At 43.8% G+C, this 14,872-nt stretch overlaps 1 protein-coding gene across 1 annotated transcript; it reads left to right on the top strand.

Annotated features, from left to right (window-relative positions):
• Nucleotides 1–312: 312 nt before the first annotated feature.
• cdc34a (cell division cycle 34 homolog (S. cerevisiae) a) lies at nucleotides 313–13,660 on the top strand. The gene is made up of 5 exons (XM_053431275.1): nucleotides 313–822; nucleotides 8,815–8,901; nucleotides 9,143–9,240; nucleotides 10,554–10,688; nucleotides 10,799–13,660. Exons 1-5 carry the CDS (start codon nucleotides 640–642, stop codon nucleotides 11,022–11,024), a joined length of 729 nt encoding a protein of 242 aa, XP_053287250.1. The 5' UTR covers nucleotides 313–639; the 3' UTR covers nucleotides 11,025–13,660.
• The last annotated feature ends 1,212 nt before the right edge of the window (nucleotides 13,661–14,872 follow it).

Genomic DNA, 14,872 nt, shown 5'->3' with positions numbered 1-14,872 from the left:
CAGCTGCACTACTAAATCAAGAAGAAAACTTGAAAGGACATCGTATATTTTGAAAACATGTATATGGCTGAGTAGACTAAGTTCAGGTAGCATTCATAGCGAGCTAGCAGCTGAAAACTTAGGGGAGGTGACGTGCCATATAAGCTAATGTCACCAAAATAAAAATATGTTTTGTTTCGAGTCTCACAATGTGGCAATAAAGACAGCTGCCTCTAAACAGTGTGGCATCCATAGACTATGGAGGCATAAGGGGCAGCTGCCTCTAAACAGTGTGGTAACCATACTCCTAACAGGCCACTGGCAGTTTCTGCTAACACCGGAAGTGCCTCTACGAGCTACCGCTGCCACGATTCGAGCTTGCCCTCACTGATCTGGAGCTCCGCTGGACTGTTCACAACAACAGAAGAAGGAGAAGACGCTCCACTTCGGACCGACAGAAGCACAGTCGCGATTTTCATAAACAAGAAGCGGCTTCGGAACCAAACCCCACATAAACCAGCGTCAGTCGTGCGACGGGGCTTCGCTTGTTTTTGACTTAGCGGCTATTGTTCGCAGCGAGCTCGCCTTGTCCTCCTTCTTCGCAGGGACAGCGGTGGTGGTGGTGTCGGCTGATACATCCGATACCAGTCGTTGTGGAACATGGCTCAGCATGGGCACCATGTAGCCAGTTCCCAGAAAGCACTGATGCTGGAGATGAAGAGTCTCCAAGACGAGCCGGTGGAAGGGTTCAAGATAACTTTGGTGGACGAGTCGGACATGTACAACTGGGAAGTAGCGATATTTGGACCCCCGAACACGCACTACGAGGGTGGTTATTTTAAGGTAAGTGGCTAATGTTAGCTAGCAGGCGATCTATTGTTCGGTGGCTGCTGGATTTAGCTTGTGTTAAAGTAGTTCCCTCGCACAGGACAGCGTTGGCCTTTCAGTCACCGTCTTTATTAACAGCTGCTAACAGTCGACAATATTAACTCGGCTAATTGGCAGTTGTTTCCTGTTTACAGCGATAAAACCGTCTCCCCCTCTTTGTTCAACTTTCAATCCACTCCACTCAGTCGGGTTTATTAGATTGTGTTCGTACAAGCTAGCAGACGCTGAAACTTTCTGCCTGAAGCGCATTTTTAAACCAACTAGCTAGGATACCCCCTTTAGTGACCGTGAGCATTTGACCGTCACTTCTGCGTAGAAACAAACGGTTAATCTGACCGAACAAGCTCACCATCCAACTTTGTGTTCCATCATTACAAACCCACAGCCCCGGGTGAAAGGCCCCTTTTTCTGTTTGTATACTTAAACGTGTTGCTGGTGGAGCTGTGGACACTCAGCGCGTCGAACGCAGGGGAACGCATGAGCCATTTAATCTGTTTGCTGGCCAACTTCCTCCGTTGTGATTGAAGATGTGTTGCTTTCACAGATACAGTTGTGTTACTGGCAGTCGAGAAAGTAGCAGATCTAGGTTGTTGCTATATTTGGGGCCACAATTTACGAATGGGACCTAATACGTATAAATATTCAACATCCATGCATAACATATAATCCAGTAAGGTGCACGTTCAAGGTGAGAATTCCCTGTTCACTGGTGGCTCTATAGAGTTGAGCTACACATCATTGAATATATTTAGAAAATTGTATCTTGTTCAAGCACAGTGTACCATAAAAAACTTAAAAAATAGCAATTCCTAACAGATTGTCATATTTATTTGTAGTATAAAAAAAAAAAAAAAATCTTAGACATTTAAATTTGTTCTTACTTACTATTAACCATCATATTTAAAGGTTCAGGGTCATCAGCTCTCCTCCTAATTACAGCCATGACTCTGACCTACAGTTAACTACTGGTTGTATATCATTTAGGCAAAACCGATGAATACACACAAACTGCCTCACTTTGAGTCCCAGCGTAACATATACACTTACATTGTAAATGTAGAATAGCTTTGCATTCGACTTGTCTCAAACCTAAATGAGTGTGTGAGAAAAACAACTTCAGATGTTGAAAAACAATGAACGGATTGTTGTTCACCCACATGTTCTGTCCTATACTGATGTGGTTATTCACCCTGTAATCCACTTTGATTTATGACTTTCTCAGTCAAAAACAACAACAAACAAAACATCATGAGCTTTTATTATTGTGCCACTGCCACAACATTCCTGTCTCATTGAGAAAAACACAAGGTTAATACATTTAAGGAACCTGAAAGGTTAAAATGTTTCTAGTGAATGTTTTTTTATATATACATGGTCTCTTTTAAAAGGGCTTTTTTTTTATTATCATAGGCTCATAATGCTACGCCCCATGGTATTCAGTGGTTTCCACATAACAACTACAGTTGAAGTATAAGTAATAGCTCCAACTGTGTTCAGTCTACCCAGCACATTGCATCAGTTAAGCCATACAGTGCTTTGTGATTCTGTTTCTTGAGAAGCCTGTTCTTTTAGCCTCTGGTCTTTTTTCAAGCCTGTAAGTGCAGGCAGTTGGCCGCCCTGACCAGGCTACCATAGACAGCGTTCTCTATTCCCTTTGGGTGCTGTGTACAGGATTCCTTTGTCGGGCCAGGAATGCACAGGCTAGCTGTGAAATCCACCGCATGGTCGTGACTCATTGTTCTGTGCTGGGTTTCCATCCAACCTGTTTGCCATGCGTATTCCAACAAGAAAGAAAAACAAAAAAAACACAATGTTAGGACCATGTTACCCAAACAAACCAGCAGTTATGACACTCCGCAGCTGCGTGTTCATCAGAAACGGGGACGGGCGTGACGTCACACGAAACCGGGCTGAGTCAGGGATTTATTTCACAAGGGTGTAGCTCTCGAAGAGTCACACCATGATAAATATAATATGACCGCAGAAACACTGTTGGCCGATACATACTGAAATGTCATTTAGACAGTGTTAGATAACTGTCCTGGATCCACAATACATTAATAAACACTACCTTATCGTAAAAAAACTGACCATTGACCTCAGGGTCTCACAACAGGCCCTTAGCTGACATTAATTTACTGGTTCTGAGGTAGTTTCAGGCTTTAAATCCTCTGTGTGTGTGTTAGGGCCCGGGCCTGTGATACAAAACAAGTTCAACATACTCAGGATATCTTATCGTTAACTGGCTTCACTCAACCTAGTGTTGGCCCTGCTAAAGAAGAAGTGCACCAGCTGCATGGGATGGAGAAAACAGAGTTAACCTTGACGTTGCCTCAATAACAGTGTTTCCTGCTACGTAGTAAAGTAGGTAGAGCCCTCGTCAGGCCCTCCCTCAGCCAGGGTCCTAGGTCAGTGACTCAGCAGCCGCCTTTTATATAGAGATCACACAAAATATCTATTAAGAAGACTCTTAACCATGCCACCTTTCCATGTTTACACTGCACTTCACCAGCTGGTATGTTTTTTTCTTTTCTTGTTTAATAGATTACATGCCCGCGTTATGTGTAACACAATAATGTCAACAGAGGATGAGACAGTGACACCTTCTGCCACTGTGTTATTGTTTATGTATGGATTTAGTTCAGTTGGCTGTTATGATGATACAATGACTATGAGGTTTAAGCTTTAATTTATTTAACACAATCTAAGCCTTTAAAATAAAGACCTTGAAATAGGGATTTGATTTTAGAGTTTTTATACATTAAATTAATGTGGAGGCTTTGTAGTTTTATGGTAGTTTTGCTTCAACTGTGTGCCGAACATATTGCATAATCATGATCAGTTATGTGACATATGACATGCATCAGTGTTTTTTCTCGTTGACCTCTCCATCTTCACTAGTTAGCACATTTTCATAACCCCAGAGACATAATAAGATTCAATAATTCATTAAATAACACAATCACACTCCTGTAAACATCACTTCTACCACACCGGCTTACTTACCAACTGGTATTTGAGATTTCACATGAAAAACATTATGCTCAACATAGTCCTTTTCTACTATAAATTCTTTATTTTGTTTAGCTAAAGTCTTAATTTGTTGATGAGATACGTAGTGAATCACAGCAGATTTTCTGCTTATAATAATACAATCTAGATCTTTTGGTGTGACCCCAGTTTAAATCAAGTCACTTCTCAACCAGCCAAAAGTAATGACTGTATTTCCAAAGGATTCCGGGCAGTGCACTGCAACAACAGGCTCGACCAATAGGTTTTAACTTGCATGGCATAAAGTACATGGTTTGAAGCTATGATTTAGTTGTTCTCTTTTAGTTTTAGGTTCACAGTGTTCCTTAAGTGTAGTTTAGTTACACCCAGACAAAAACAAGATTTTGTTGCTGGAACTGAGTGCTAAATTCACTGTATGATTATTTTAGAACTCAGTTTCTCGGTATTGGCATTTTTTTAATGTTTTTGCTATTACCAACTGCCTGGTTTATTGACATAACCGCCAAACCCACCAACTTGACTGTGCTACTACTATGACATTGTTTTTTCTGTGTCTCCAGAGACTGCGGTTCACAGCTTTAACATTTTCCTGCTCTGTTTTGTCTCATGCAACACAACAGCAGAGATTATTGCCTGTCATCCTAAAAACGAGGCCATCTGTGGCCTCATATCTGTGTTATACAGAGAGGTTTCTCGTGGGGAGGTACAGGATAAACAATGCTCTGTTTGTAGTGACCCGGGGCTGTAAAGCTGTGAAGGTGCCTAGCAGCATTGATTCGAATCTTGGTTTTGTGTAATTATGATCTAAATAGGGTCTCTTGCATATATCAATGAGGTGCTTTACCTGACCGACTACCTCTTCACAGAGAAGGGGAAGTGTGGCCCTTCACTTATGGCCTGGGCCTCTCTGTATCTTTTTTAGCCTCTGACAGACCGGGAGTTGTGTCGAGCAGCTGACGCTGTGTTTGTGCCTGCTTTCTTTCCTCCTCACATGTGTGCTTCATAATTTGTGTGAGCTCTGTGTTAGCCTTGCTAGTGTGTGTGTGTGTGTGGGGGGGGGGGATGCACAGGACTTGTCTGGGCCGGGCCTGGCTGAGCAGTTGGAGTCATGTTTCCCCCCCTCTGGCTGTGTCACATAGAAACAAGAGCCGGGCAGAGGGGAAAAAAGAAGGAATACAGAAACAGTCAGATCAAGAGCAGACGGAGCTCTTCCTTGCTGTGGTGCCTCCTTGAAAGGAGAGCCTGCTGCGAGCGGAGGTTAGGGTGAGGCCCCAGAAGTCGACTATGGCCGTCTCCTTAAGACCTGGCCATGTGCTCCTTGTCTCATACTGTATGGGATATGAGCATGGTAATCCCACCTTTGAAACATGACGCAAATGTTGGCTGGTGGTTTTTAATTTTCCACGTGATACAGTCCCCAAGGAACCGGTTTGTAACATAACACCCCTGTTTGATCCTTTTCCTCTCCTCTACTTCCTCCTTATAAGTGGAGTTAATGATAATCTCTGGGACCTGTATGTATATATATGTGTGTGAACCAGTGAGAGAGAGGTGCAGGTAGAACATCATTTTTCCCCCCTATTCAGAGTTTTGCATTGACCTGGTTTACTTCACCCCCCCTGTCATTTTCCAGAGGGTGGGCATGTTCGGTCCCATTCCAATTATCATCTCAGAGCAGCTTTTTTAAATCTCATCAAAGAAAGAGTTTTCGTAGACCAAGTAGAGTGATCTTTAATTCTTATATACAGGGTCTCTGGTCAGCAACTCGTGTGCACTTCCTGCACACCGCTTAAATGAGCTGTTCAGAGTGAATCCCCTTCAGACCAAGGACTGTATTAATTTAGTGGGCAATCGGATTATGAAGCATGACAGGAAATCCAGTTGTGGCATGTTGCAACAAATGTACTGAGGTTAACGCTTTTGTGATGGACAGAGATCTTGGTAGAACTTGTGAAGCAATACAGTATTTCCATCACCCACTACTCCCTGATCCAACAGGGTTGTGGATGCAGAGTGAGGAGAACGTGAGTGTTCTCATGATCACACTAGAATATGAATCTTAGAAAGAGGGTGATATCTTGAAAATCACAAATCTTTACATCTGATTCTGGCCTCCAAAGACCCTGCTGTGTTAGCCCCTTCCTCCTCCTCCTTCTTGCGTTTTCTTTGCTTCAGTCTTCTCGGTGCTGATGAGAGAGGAGACGAGCTGCTACAGAGCAAATGAGCAAACCAAGCAGCCTGTCTTTGTTTAGTCCAGCTCTGCTCTGCCACTCTGAAACCAATACATCCATCTTCTCCTCCCTCCATACCTTCCTCCCTCTATCTACCCCGCGTTTGGTGTCAACTCGTTGCTGGGTGGGCAGGTCAAGAGCTACAGCACTCTCATCTTCGATCTAGTGAAGTTTTACACAACATTGTCCTTTTTTAGTGTCTCATGTAAGTTTTATAGCACAAGCATTTGGGACAAATAGCTCTGCAACTTTTCCCAATTGTTTTTAAATCAATCAAACCACAAGCACCCTCTTCACTTTGTCAGTGATATTTTGTATCGCAGCGCTTTTTAACGGTAACTGAATGCATTACTAGTGTTTGCTTTTAGTTTGTGATATTGTGTTACTAGGAAACTTACTCCTGGTTAGCTACATTGTGAAATCTTACTGGGAATGATGCGCATGCTTTCCATAATGCATATCCCCACCTTGCTGCTTTACTTGGTGATTGTATTCACAGTATTTAAAGCTATTTTATGGCAAATGTTGATACGTAATTCTCCCAATAACAGGCTTATTTTTATTCAAACAGACTTGTATTAAAATTCTTCATATGATGAAAGGTTTCATTTTTCTGTGTTTGACCAAAGAGGAAGGTGTCTCTGGTTTTACTTTCCACTGTTGGATGGAGTATTGGTTGTCTTCCATGCCGCACCCTCCTTTTGTTTCCAAGATGGCTCAGACACCCAATCAGACAATCCATGCCAAAAGATGAGTGAATTTAATTTTGGTGGTCTTTTGGGATTCTTTTAATCCATCTGAATAGATCTGTGATTCTCAGATTTGGAGCTGCTGAAGAGCTTTTCATTCACAATCTGTGTTGTTAGAAAAATCCTATCTGGAAGACCAACAAAGTGCTTTGCTGTTGAAGTGTTGGCATCAATTTGCTGTGTTCTTTTTCTCACCATTTCCATCTCTTTGAATTGGATTAAATGGTTTTCAAGTTAATGCTGATGAGAGCAACTGTAGCTTATTTAAAACATCCTCGCTGGCAGATGTTGCAGTTCTCAGCTCTTCTTATTGAGGTCAACACTCATTTGAACAGTCAGTCGCACATGAACTGACGGAGAGTGAGTTTTCCCAAAAGCACAAGCAAAGATTTTCTTCTCCCAGTTCTCAGGCTGTGGCCAGAGATGAGTTGGATGCTGATATTGTTTGAGAAGACAAACCAAGCCTTTTTGTGTTGCAGCCTTGGCCTCTTCTCCACGTCACCGTCCCTCTTGGCTGGCTGCTATGTCTTGTACTGTTGCCAGCCTGTAATCTGTACAATGTTGGCTAACCCTGCACCCTGAAAGTCCGCCGGTTTTGGCCAAGTCAGTCCGACCCTGGTATTTGGTTCTCTCTCTCTCACACAGGCAGCATTCTCTCAGGGCTGAGTCAGTGTTTCCTCTGTGGTCTGAGAACAGGTTTATTCTGTCAAATCAGGAACTGGTATCAGGGACTACATCCAGTACCAACAAATGTTGATCCAGCACTGGAGGTCAGGACATACTGACACTACCAGCAGCAGCAGCACAGTCGGGGAACATTAACGCATCACATTTGTAGACTTTTGCTCTGAAAATTGTGTTTGAGCTTCACACAGCCTGGGTAGAACGCTAACATGCAAAGAGCACTAAAGGCTTACAGTATTATATAGAGCACAACCTCCATTATTCCAACTGGAATCCCCCTTCCTCCTCCCACTACCACTCCACCACCACCTCCCTGCTCCCATGCAGCCGCCAAGCCACCCCTCACCCCCCTCCGCTTGACGGCTCTCTGTGGCGAGGACCAGCTGACCATGCCGAATCAGGAAGTGTGTGTGTGTGTGTGTGTGTGTGTGTGTGTGTGTGTGTGTGTGTGTGTGTGTGTGTGTGTGTGTGTGTGTGTGTGTGTGTGTGTGTGTGTGTGTGTGTGTGTGTGTGTGTGTGTGTGTGTGTGTGTGTGTGTGTGTGTGTGTGTGTGTGTGTGTGTGTGTGAGACAGGATATTTGGGGTTCATGCTGGAGAGAGAGAGAGAGAGGATATTTGGGGTTCATGCTGTGAGTGAAGAGAGAGTGTGTGTGTGTGTAAGTAAGTAATCAGTGTTGTTGGTGTCCTGTGCAGATAGTGGGGTGTGTGGGGGGGAAGGGGCTTCAGTGTCAGGGGTGTATATAATAGCAAAACCTGGGGTACGAGTAGTGGATTGTTTTTGGTTTGCGGTGACAGCTGGAGAGGAATAACCCCCACCATGATGTCCCTATCCCCCACCCGACTGCACCCACCCTCCTGGTGGTTCTCTAAGCTCCACACACACTCGGCAACTGAATGCACCTCGCTCCCTCCCTCCCTCTACACCATATTACATTACACTGTCATTAGCTCCTCCACATCAGCTCCCCCTCACTAGAGTTTGCCACAACACTAATGCTACTATTTATAGGTTTCCATGAGTCACTATTAAAGCTGATCAATCCGATTGTGGAGACTTTTTAGCTGCTGTTTGTTGACATCTGAGCCATAAATGTATGTATATGAAGGTGTGAGTGTTTTTTGCCTCTGCAGTATTGTACAGACTTAAATTCAGTGAACCCAGAGGGAAGTAACCATGACGTGACATGGACAGGACTTCTGTTGCAGAGGGAGAAGTGTAGATAAACCACCTGCCGCTCACTTTGCTGTTATTTCTCTTCTTTCACCATCAGGCTCGGATCAAGTTCCCCGTCGACTACCCGTACTCTCCACCTGCTTTCCGTTTCCTCACCAAAATGTGGCACCCCAACATTTATGAGGTAACTGATCCGTGGAAATCCAGGTTAAAACTGTACACTGAATGCTGGTTAAAATTAGTAGTAGCTTTTCAGAGTTTGTTAATAAACCTGAGATCTACTGCTTGTATGCGAAGGACATAAAACAATATATGTTTGCACAATAGATTCTTGTCATGTGATTCCAAATGAGAAATGTTAAGGTATTTAAGACAAACTGTGTAGAAGAGGTTCCAATGCCTAATATTTTCTCCTGCGTTCCTAGAATGGGGATGTGTGTATCTCCATCCTGCACCCACCAGTGGACGACCCACAGAGCGGAGAGCTGCCATCAGAGAGATGGAACCCCACACAGAACGTCAGGTACACAACCCAACCCTCTAGGTTTCTCTATATCTAGATTCTCTTGTTAAAGAGCAACACACAAAACCACATCCACAGAGTTACTCTTCGTCCAGTGCGAAATAAAATTATTGGAATTATCTGTCGGGTCTTAAACATAGCAGTGAATAATAATTAGTACTTAGACAGTTACACATCTGTGCCTTAGGTTTACATTAATATAGAAAGAGTGTGGGAGAAGTTGCCCTTTTAATGTAGTCTGGACTGGGCTTCAAGCTTTCTGTACCATTTCAGGGTTTTTTGAATGGTTTTCCTACATTCCTAGCAAGATTTAGTTGATGCATTTTTCTTGCCTTCATGCAGTTGCATCTCATTTTGTTGTGACTTGACAGTCAAAGTCGGTAAATGCTCCATAGTCTCCCTTCTTTAGGTGTGCCAAATATCTTTTTTAGGCTAATTCAGCTGTTGCTAAGATGCTTCTATTTTGGGTCGGCACAGTGGCTGGTATATTTCAGAGTTAACTAGTGGAATTAAAGTTTCTCAGTTACAATCTCTCATCAAACAGGATCTAGGAGCAACCATGCTAACAAGCCGAGCTTCTAACACAACACTATACAGTTACTTAATATTGTCCCTCGACTGCCAGCCAACCTGCTGCAGTGTAAATGCAGCAAACATCCAAACATGATGTATAATTATCTTTATTTCAGATATTTACTCGACACACATTTATTCAACCTGTGCAGCTTCCCCATTCTCTCTTCCTCTCCCTAGCTTTCCCTTTTAAGAATTATGTTAATGCACAAACTTGACACAGTTGAATAGAGCCATGTACCACAATAAGGGCTCCTGTGTAGGCCCCAAGTTGAACAACAACAACAAAAATGGAGAAAATGAGTTGAGAAAAGCGATGGGAGATCACAGGTGTGAAAACAGTTCAAGGGACGAGGTGGTATAACAGTCAATCTTTTCACTCCCCCTGTATGGTGATCCATCACTTGTTCAGTCCAACTATTGATTCAGGTATAAATATTTAATAATATTGTCTATTAGTATCTCTATAAGAGCGGAGAACTAAAAGAGACAAATGGATGTGTTGCAAGCTGCTTGTCTTATTCCAACCTTCATGTCTCCCCCTCCCCCTCTCTTTGTCCACACCTCCGTCTTTCCATCCCTGCGCACATCTTTGTCTTGTGCTCTCAATGTCCCTTGTCTCGTCTTACCTCAATCTCTACCTCCCCTTTTATTTTCCCCTTTTCCTCCCTCTTTATTTCTTTCCTCTATTTTTATCTCGCTCTTCATTTGCCTTTTGTCTGTTGACGTCTCCTCTGCAGGACCATCCTGCTCAGCGTCATCTCCCTTCTGAACGAGCCCAACACCTTCTCCCCGGCCAACGTGGACGCGTCCGTCATGTACCGCAAGTGGAAGGATAGCAAGGGCAAGGACAAAGAATACATCGAGATCATCAGGTGCGGCACTCCTCCTACACCAGGGAGCTTTTTTGTAGCAGGTAGTGACAGTACCAGGGGAAAAATAGATTCTATGTGGTTACATTTTCCCTTTTCTTTCCCTTTCACAGGAAGCAGGTGCTGGGTACTACAGCTGATGCAGAGCGGGACGGCGTCAAGGTTCCCATCACATTAGACGAGTACTGCGTCCGCACCCAAGTCCCGCCCACAGACGACGGCTCAAACCTTCTATACGACGACTACTACGACGACGAGGAGCTGGAGGACGATGACGATGAGGACGACAATGAGGACTTATGCTACGATGAGGACGACTCAGGCACCGAGGAGTCCTGACCTCGCCTCCCTGTGACGCCAGCCCCTTGCCCCTGACCAGTCCCTGCCCCCTACCCCTACCCCCACCCACACCTCCCTCCTCTGTCATGGACTGAACTTTAACTCCCCGTCTCCCCAGCCCTTCTTCTTCTTCTTGCCCTCAACCCCTCATCATCATTCTCACTTAGCACAGGCCCCACTGTCCCCTCCTGTCACATGTGCAGTCACCGTTGCACACTAAAACCTGATGCATCGAAGAAAAGAAGGCAACAGAGTTGTTTTTGTTGGTTTCCTTCATGTGTTCTTATATTGTTTCATATTTTTGGTCCGAGTAGAGGTTACACACACACAGCAGGAAAAGTTATGGCAACAGTACTTCCTCGTCTGCTTCGGCTCGTCTGCTCCGGTAACTTTGTTCAAATTGTTTTGAGCTGCACAACATATTTCTTCCTCTGGCTTTGAGAAGAACAACAATAAGTTGTGTGGTCTGTCTTTTTTATTTGGTCACCAACTGTCATCATCATGATGATCAGCAGCAGCAGAGAGGAATGTGATATCACAGGTCAGATCAGAGCGTAGAGCATTTGCAAAGTAACCTAATTTAGAAAAATTATACTGTGTGTTTGTGTGCGTGCGTGTCTGCGTGCTTGTGTCTTGAAAAGCCGAGTCACGTCCGCCTCTGAGCCATGTGTGTGACTTCCAGTTACCAGGCCGTTTGAAGGCCTGACATGCCTCACCTCTGACATTTCTAGAGCCCCAGGGCTCGTGCTGCTCCAAAAAAGGGAAGCCGCTCACTCTGCCTTGTGCCTTCCCTCGCTCCCTGATACCGCAGATCTGAACTGCTCATGGGGCAGACGGGTCACAGTGAAAAAACGTTAGCGGCCAGACAAACAAAGGTTGCAGGGGGAGATATTCAGGCTCACAAGGTCTCTGGTGTTGAAAACTGAAGGAACAAGTTATTAATAACTGCTTCCGTCAGATTTTGTCCAGGGCTGTGGGTAAGAAAGGTGAGATCCAACAGCTGAACTGAAGTATGGAATGTCGATCAGGATCGTCCTCGACCGACTGCCACGCAGCCTTCATCACTCAAGCACGTGCTACTCGTGGCCTGGATGCATTAACAAACAGCTATCTGAGCCTGCTGCTGCTCATGAAATCCAATGTACTGTATTTAAAAGAAACCTATGCAGTCAGTGCTTGAACTCACTTCTTATGCAGTGCTTTAAAGCGTGGCGGACTCCAGCTTGAGTTTTACAAGCCAACGACATACCTGTTTTATGTTTGTCAGTGGTTAAGTATTCCAGACCGGAGGAGTACACGTCTCCAGAGGAAGAAGAAAGGTTCTACACGTCACAGAGCACACCCCCCTAGTGGCGGCTCTGTACACAGGCAGCGTGTTGTTTTTTTCTACTCAGAGCTGCTCGACTGGGCCACAGCCATCGTGACTCATCTGAATCAATGCCCCCTGCTGCCTGAGAGATCAGGTCACAGTGCGAGTGATTTAAGAATTGGCCTGATGGAAGGTTCTGGTTTTCTGCCTGTACTCCTGTCAGGAGTCCTCTGTTGCACACTCAAAGACATAGTACCACCATCCAGCAGTATTTCTGATCAACATTGCTGTAACAATGTATCCGTTATGTGTGAGCGAGCGAGTGAATGAGTGAGTGAATATTACGCAGATCGTTTATGAGACGCTGAGAAGTTGTGGAGAAGAAGCACAGAAATGGGAAGACATGGGGGGAATAGGGTTGAACTTTGAGCATGAACAGGAGAATATGGTTCTTCACTAGCATGCTGTTAATGATTTGTTTGTGGTTTTAGATCTGCTATAAGGGTCGGGATTGTGTCCAGGGACTAAGGTTCTCAATTATTAATCTAAAATTGTTGCATTGTGAATGGCCTGAGGGCTGTCCGATTTATTTTTTTGGGGGGCTTCTTTTGCCTTTTTTTTTATGTATTATTTTCAAATTGTGGTGTGAGCTGCAATGTTTTCTGTCATATGTATTAAGTGCTAAGAATATTGATCTGATTGGGAAAAAAAACTAAAAAACACGATTGTTCGGAAGAGCGAAATAAAATGTACGGCCAATTTGATTTCACGAAAATCCGGAAAGTAACACAGAACCAAATTGACCCGGCACATTTAACAGTTACTCTCTCCAGCCCGGCTCAGCTCTGAACGCTCAGCGATTAGTGATCATTATTCCATAACTGACTGATGTCCGTTCCATAGCCTCTGAATGATTCTCCCTCTCAGTTATGAGTGTTTTTAGGGTGAATGGAATTTATTTTTTCTTTATTTCTTTCCTTTTGTCAAACCACTGTTGTTTTCATCGCCTCCTCCCCAGTTCTCTGAGCTCTGATTGGTGGCAGCATCACTGAGGGGAAAAAAACCCTAGCAGTTAAGTACAGAAAACAACAAGAACCTCAGGAAAAAAACAAAAAACAACCAACAAAACAAACAAATCCTTTTCCCCTCTGAGTGAATCTGACCCTGGGGAGTCTCACTTTTTGGCTTCACAGGACTGTTTACAATCCCTTGATATGCACATGTGGATATTTTGACTATCACTTGATGTTTTTGTTTTCTTGTTTATTTCTTTTTTTCTTATGGTTTGTAAATCTATTTAAACTCTGAAATAAAGATCTTTATTAGATATTGACTTCTCAATTTCATTTTTTTATGGAAGGTGGTTTTCAATTGCTCAGTTTGAGAGATGTAAAGATTTCTCTGTGTTCTGTTCTAGATGGAGGAATGCAAGTGAATGCAATTTGAGTGAAACTCTGGTTCTAGCTCTGAGAGGTAAGACTCGTATTCTTCCTTTGCACTTAATGGTTTTATAAACCTTTCAGTGGACAGAGGAGTCCCCCTGCTAAGCTCAGAGGGGGGTGGAGACTTTAAAGGATTCCCTGATGCTTCCCATGTTTTATATGTTAGAAGTCAGAACTGAAGACAACCTCCTCCCTAAATGACCTTCTCTTTTGTTTACTGCTCTCGTCTTCACTCTTTGCAAACTGAAGTCTGGGAGGGAACAGCGGTAAGATTCATCGATGCGTTTGAGTCCACTAAACACTTCTGGAGTTTCAGGGGTAAACGGTCTTGCAGCCAAATCCAATACATTTAAAGTAAATGGTGACTGATTCGTTAAAGTAAAAAAAAACACGGGAAGAAAAAAATAAAATGCCTCCCTACTGCTCGTGTGGTGTCACCAAAATGTCAGCAATCCAAATTCAAATTCCACCCAAAAGAAGGTCGTTTACCCCAAGTTTTAGCGCCGAGACTCCAAAAGTGTTGTGTGGACTCAACAGTGTTGTGCATGAACGAACGCAAAAGAACGCGTTCAATGAACACGTTCACTTTTATGAGAACGATGAACTGAACGCAACTCAATGAGAAATTTGAATTTGAACGGTGAACACGTTCAAATTGTAGCGTCCTCGCGTATAGACGACAGGAAACTTTTCTCTTTATGTGTAATTTTATTAAAGTCCAGCAAACACGACACGCTTCTTGTTCGTAACTCTGACACTCCTCTCATCCACCACTGTAATCTTCACTCCCCTTCCTCATTCACCATTGATACGCCAACTCATCAGCCAATGAGAGCCTGGCATCCCACAAAACCCTACAGCCATTGGCCTAGAACTTTCACGTGCCCCACCCCTACCTGTTCACTGACCCTTGGGACATTTCAATACTTTCTCCTCAGGAGAGACGCTGTCTAAATCGAATGCTTTCACCATGTCGTTGCTCAGTGCCCGGAAAATGTCCGCGATTTAGCCTAACCGAAACCAACTAACTAGACTTATCACTACGTTACCCATCACTCATGGCACACATATGCAGACCAAACAAGCAACGTATTCCA

This window comes from Pleuronectes platessa, chromosome 9 (genome assembly GCF_947347685.1).
Source record: "Pleuronectes platessa chromosome 9, fPlePla1.1, whole genome shotgun sequence".
NCBI lineage: Eukaryota > Metazoa > Chordata > Actinopteri > Pleuronectiformes > Pleuronectidae > Pleuronectes > Pleuronectes platessa.
The sequence above is the reverse complement of the archived record's forward strand: the minus strand, read 5'-3'. Positions and strand labels throughout refer to the sequence as shown.

Coding starts and splice junctions, on each gene's coding strand:
- cdc34a (XM_053431275.1), top strand. CDS start 640: ATGGCTCAGCATGGGCACCATGTAGCCAGTTCCCAGAAAGCACTGATG. Junction 8,902..9,142: donor GGCACCCCAACATTTATGAG/GTAACTGATCCG, acceptor CTGCGTTCCTAG/AATGGGGATGTGTGTATCTC. Junction 10,689..10,798: donor GAATACATCGAGATCATCAG/GTGCGGCACTCC, acceptor TCCCTTTCACAG/GAAGCAGGTGCTGGGTACTA.